The following is a 4,716-nucleotide window of genomic DNA, read 5'->3' on the forward strand; positions in this document are numbered from 1 at the left end:
CACACACACACACACACACACACACACACACACACACACACACACACCTGGACGGTACTTTGCTGCAGTAGCTGCTCAGTGAAGTTGGACCCCACACTTTCTTATCCAACTCATCCCAGTTCAGGCGCTCACACATTACTCTGCTGATACACAGCGGTGTTTGAATCATGCAGTAAAGATATTTTAAGTGCAACTTCTTTGATTTGTTTTGTGTTGTGTGTTCCACGTTTTACTATGGCAGGTGGTGAAGTGTATCCTGAGAGACCTGAGTCAGAATCTGTTTGGAGCGGACCTAGTCCGTGTCATGTAAATTGCATGTTTTTGACTAGGAGCAGTAAGAAGACCCTCTTAGTTTGCCATAAATTGAGCTATTTGTCTTGTACCAAACCCTCCCACACCGAGGAAGAGTACAGATAAACAGCCAAAAAGTGCCTTCCAAACACGTTCTCACTCACACCCACAAAAACGGTTRTTTTCTGTTTTGTGAACACATTTCATCAAAAATAAAAACACACACACAGAAATTTATGACCCTTTCCTTGAGTGTGTTGTCAAAAGACGTTGACAAGCTGAAGGAGTGGGCTTGGAAATAAACATGACATGTGTAGCACCTCAGCAAAAGAAGGCCTCAGAACAGTGAGAAAGGGTACTTGAACACAGCATACATGGCAAAGAAAAGCCTACAGATGATAGAAGAAATGTGTCCATTCGATTACAACCAGGTACATTCGCTGTCTTTATCTATTCAGCACGTGGGGCGGGGGATAGCTCATGTTTCAATGCATGGAGAAATACATCCACTGAACAAAGCTGGGGAAAGGGAAGTATAGAAAAAGGTTACGACAAATCATACAAACTAAAAGAACCTTTGATACTCCCATAACCAGGCATTGCATCTGGTTATTTCACACAAAAATATATGTATATATATATAAAATAAATTGAAAAATACACAGAAAAGGAGAGACGGCATTCGGGGCATGAAATTTAGGCCCCGGATTTAGCGGCGGCACAGTCCAGCAGCTGCTATCAAACTGTAAAAAGTGGGGAAGAAACATCCTTATATGGCACATGGAAAAAAAAAAAGAAGGAAGAAATGGCTTCATTAACAGCCATAAAGGATAGACAGACTGATAGATAAGAGACGTCAGCTTTGGCACTGGTCTTTCAGGACATGGTGGACACACAGGAGAGATGGCAGACAGGGCAAAAACGGCTGAGACAATGGTCATATCCAGGAGGTCAGTTAGACGTCCTCACAACTTACCCGCTTTGTTAGAGTCAGAGGATGATGAGAGGGAGAGGAAGGGTCAGAGAGGAAAGAGTCAGAGAGCAGAAGAAGAGAGGGAGAGAGAGAGAGAGAGAGAGAGCGACGGGGAGACAAAAGTACACAAATGTTAATGAGTTATTAAGCAATTAGCAATACGACTCCAAACATGCACACACTCACACACACGTATCTCACTATGAAGTACATTCATTGGCAGGAGCATCTGTAGACCAGTGAAAGAAAATGTCGTCTTCTACAATGCAGTCCTGACCACATCGCGTGCAGCAGAAGAAATGAAGCCACTTCCACGGCCTTACATTCAAATGCCCGGTTACATTCAGAGACTTTTACTTGAAGGAAAAAAAAAAAAACACTAGTTCTACAATGAGACCACAGCGGTTTTGATCGATCAAGATGCTGAAATGGAAACAGTGCAGGCAGCTTAATGGCATGCAAACGGTGGAAGGAGGCGCCAAGATGCATGTGGTGGCGTGGGCCTGAGTCCTGGACACTGCTACGGAGAAGTCAGCGCAGTGGGAGGAAAACGGCACATTTTGGTCAAAAACGTACAACAAACACGGTTATATCAACCAAACTACATGGGAGGCAAAGTTATTCATCATGACAAGTCAATGAGCACTTCGAGCAAATGACAGTCATCATTTGGCACTGGAGGCATGGCATATGCACACATACACACAAGCACACACAAACTGTACAACTCTGATTTGTGAGAGGCTTCCCTTTTTTTTTACTGGAGGGCACCCAATGCTGAGCGTGTGAGTGTAATCTAGGAGCTGGAAAAGCCATCTATAGCTTCCAGTTTGATAAAGCACTTCTGTGGAATTAATTGGCTTTTCAGGCAGGATCAATAGTCTGACTTTGGCTGTGTGTCTGAATGCAGCGAGACTGATATCCGCTCCTGGACACTGATCCAGCTTCTGCTTTCTATTGATCCTGTTCTCCGCATGGGATTTAGTATTACATACAGTACAGAGGGGGGAGTATAAAGCAAACACAGTAGATGGAGGCTAACGCCATTGTTTGGGTTTCAAAGCTCAGGGTAGATGACACCAGAAGGTGGCAGTGAGTGTAAATCCAGCCGAAAGTGTGAGGTGGTTCCTGGATTAAAGCTTACTTCTTTTTTAATCTGCGATCCTTCTCAGCTTGAGTTCCCAACTTGCCGACCCCCATGTCCTGGCCCGACAAGTCTTGGTCCATCATTGTGGCTGATGAAGAACATGTGTCAGCAGGAAAAGACAACACGAGTTTAGTTAAAAGAAGTCGGTTTAAAATTCAAGGTAACTTTTTGTTTCAGTGTTAAGTCGAGTATATAAAAAGCTGTTTATGATAAACGTCCTGCTTAGATGGTTAGTTTTCAAATGACAAATATTAACTTGATCATATCTAATCATTTAAATAATGGAATTATTTGATGAATTATTTTATTTTTAGCACATAAATAGCTATCATGCTAATAAGCACTGTTCATTAGTGGCAGATATCTAAAAATTTGGCTTATATGAACTATTTAAGTTGGTTTTCTCAATTGAATTTTGACATCWAACGTATATCAATTTGATAAATGTAAATTTTGACTATTTGTGACCCATCATWTCGAAATGAGGATTAAGTCAAATTTGAACAAAATGACCTAATTGCATTTTCAAATTATTGGCTTTAAAAGCTACATTTTGATACCTGGATCATTCTGATATCATAAGCTTACCCAGAGGTATGACTTAATTTGTCTTGTTGGTTACGGTAATACATCACTGTTTGGTCTGAATCCTACTTTTATGTAAATTTGAGTATTTTTTGATGTCATTATAAAGAGGAAACCTCATAGTATTTGTATATGAAGATTTCCCAGTTGGAAAGAAACAAAAACGTTGCTAACTCACAGTGAAAAATTCAAAAATTTTCACTGATTTTGAGGCATTTTTCCTCAAAACCAGGTTTTTTTTTGTTGCTGCTGCTCAAAAAAGTGCTTCAAAAATGTTTTTTAGGATTATATTTCACAGTTTATTCAAATGATACATTGATAATGCATTAATTCATTATATTTTGACAAAATGCAATTTTTGCACACGTCTAAATCAAACCTGCCTATTTCTCCACATCACACTTTTGGACTTAATCCTCATTTCGATGTGATGGGTCACATTTGTTGTTTAACAGTAAAATGTTTAATTTAAGTGATTTTCTATGTAAAAAGCGTGAAATCAAGTAAGTTCCTCTGATAATTAGTTTTTAATTTTGTGCACAAGAAACAAAAATGAGCAAATTGTAAACTTTCACAAGTTTTTATGATAATGATTTAAAATAGAGATGCTATATTGAAATAATGTCTTTTGAGTTTTTATATTTTTCATTTATTAGATGAACGGATGCAAATGTCAGAGCAGCCCTCACCTTGTGGATCGACCATGACCTGTCTGTGTGCTAAATGGGCGAGTCGGCCCTTTTCTTTTTTGCCAAACAGCCGACCGATGGACGATTTGATCCCCTTCTTCTTCGGCTGCTTGTGGAGGGAGTCCTGGCTGCTGGCTACGCTACTTAAAGCACTGGCTTCAGCCTCCAGCGAGGCCACGATCCTGATGACACAAATATACAGACGCTACAAAATAAAACGGAACTGGGCCGCCCACTTCTCGCACGTAAGGTCGGAGCAGAGACGTACCCTCGCGCGTCGTTGTGCGAGGAGGCTGGCAGTGTGTGCGTCATTCGGACGGTGCGCGGCGTTGGAGGGGGGGATGTCTCGCACTTAATGGTGGCCTTGTCCTCTCGGCCGTCCTCGTCCACTGCTGCTATCTGAGGGCCGAGGGGAGYGCAACGTTAGTCAATACCTTCAGTATGTTGTGTCATTATAGCAATGAACTGAATATATGGGACATTAAAGCAAAGATATGTAGAGACTGTTGTACCTTTCTCCTGTGTTTCCTCAGATCACTGGGCTGCAGTGTGGAGAAACAGATAACTGTTTTGACACCATCATACATGTGTTGAAACGTGAAAAAACACTATCATAGTACAAAAAAGCCTCAAAATATAAAATCAGATAAGCCTATGAGGGGTTGGCAAAAATAAACTTAAAGACTAATTTTAATGAGCAATGATTTTCCAACATCTTGTCTAATGAAGAATTCCTTAAATCTCTTGAAAGTCTGCTTACTTTTTATTTTGTTTTTTTTTACAGAGCTTGACCACAAACTTGTTAATAATATAAACTCTTATGTAATAAATCAAGTCTGGCACTGAGAAAATGCAAATCTCTCTTTTTTATTTTAATTTTGAAACGCACTGCAAAATATTCAATTTCAATCAGTTTTTTTCAATAATACGGTAGTTTTTTAAAAAAAAAAAAATTTCTTTTGCCACTGATGATTAAGAAGTTAAGAATCTGATATTCAGTTCTGTTTTCTACTGAAGTGGCAAAAAAAAAA

General features: G+C 39.8%; 1 protein-coding gene across 1 annotated transcript in view; it reads right to left on the reverse strand.

The window, feature by feature from the left end:
- ppfia2 (PTPRF interacting protein alpha 2) overlaps positions 1 to 4,716 on the reverse strand; it is a gene marked incomplete at its 5' end in the record, with an annotated part of 144,693 nt that overhangs the window by 13,939 nt on the left and 126,038 nt on the right. Inside the window, 5 exon segments of the mRNA XM_014013789.1 lie at positions 1,268 to 1,270; positions 2,409 to 2,499; positions 3,686 to 3,867; positions 3,954 to 4,084; positions 4,198 to 4,227. Of these exon segments, the coding sequence (XP_013869243.1) occupies positions 1,268 to 1,270; positions 2,409 to 2,499; positions 3,686 to 3,867; positions 3,954 to 4,084; positions 4,198 to 4,227 (437 nt within the window).

The sequence above is a fragment of the Austrofundulus limnaeus genome, unplaced genomic scaffold (assembly GCF_001266775.1).
Source record: "Austrofundulus limnaeus strain Quisiro unplaced genomic scaffold, Austrofundulus_limnaeus-1.0 Scaffold106, whole genome shotgun sequence".
NCBI classification, from domain to species: domain Eukaryota; kingdom Metazoa; phylum Chordata; class Actinopteri; order Cyprinodontiformes; family Rivulidae; genus Austrofundulus; species Austrofundulus limnaeus.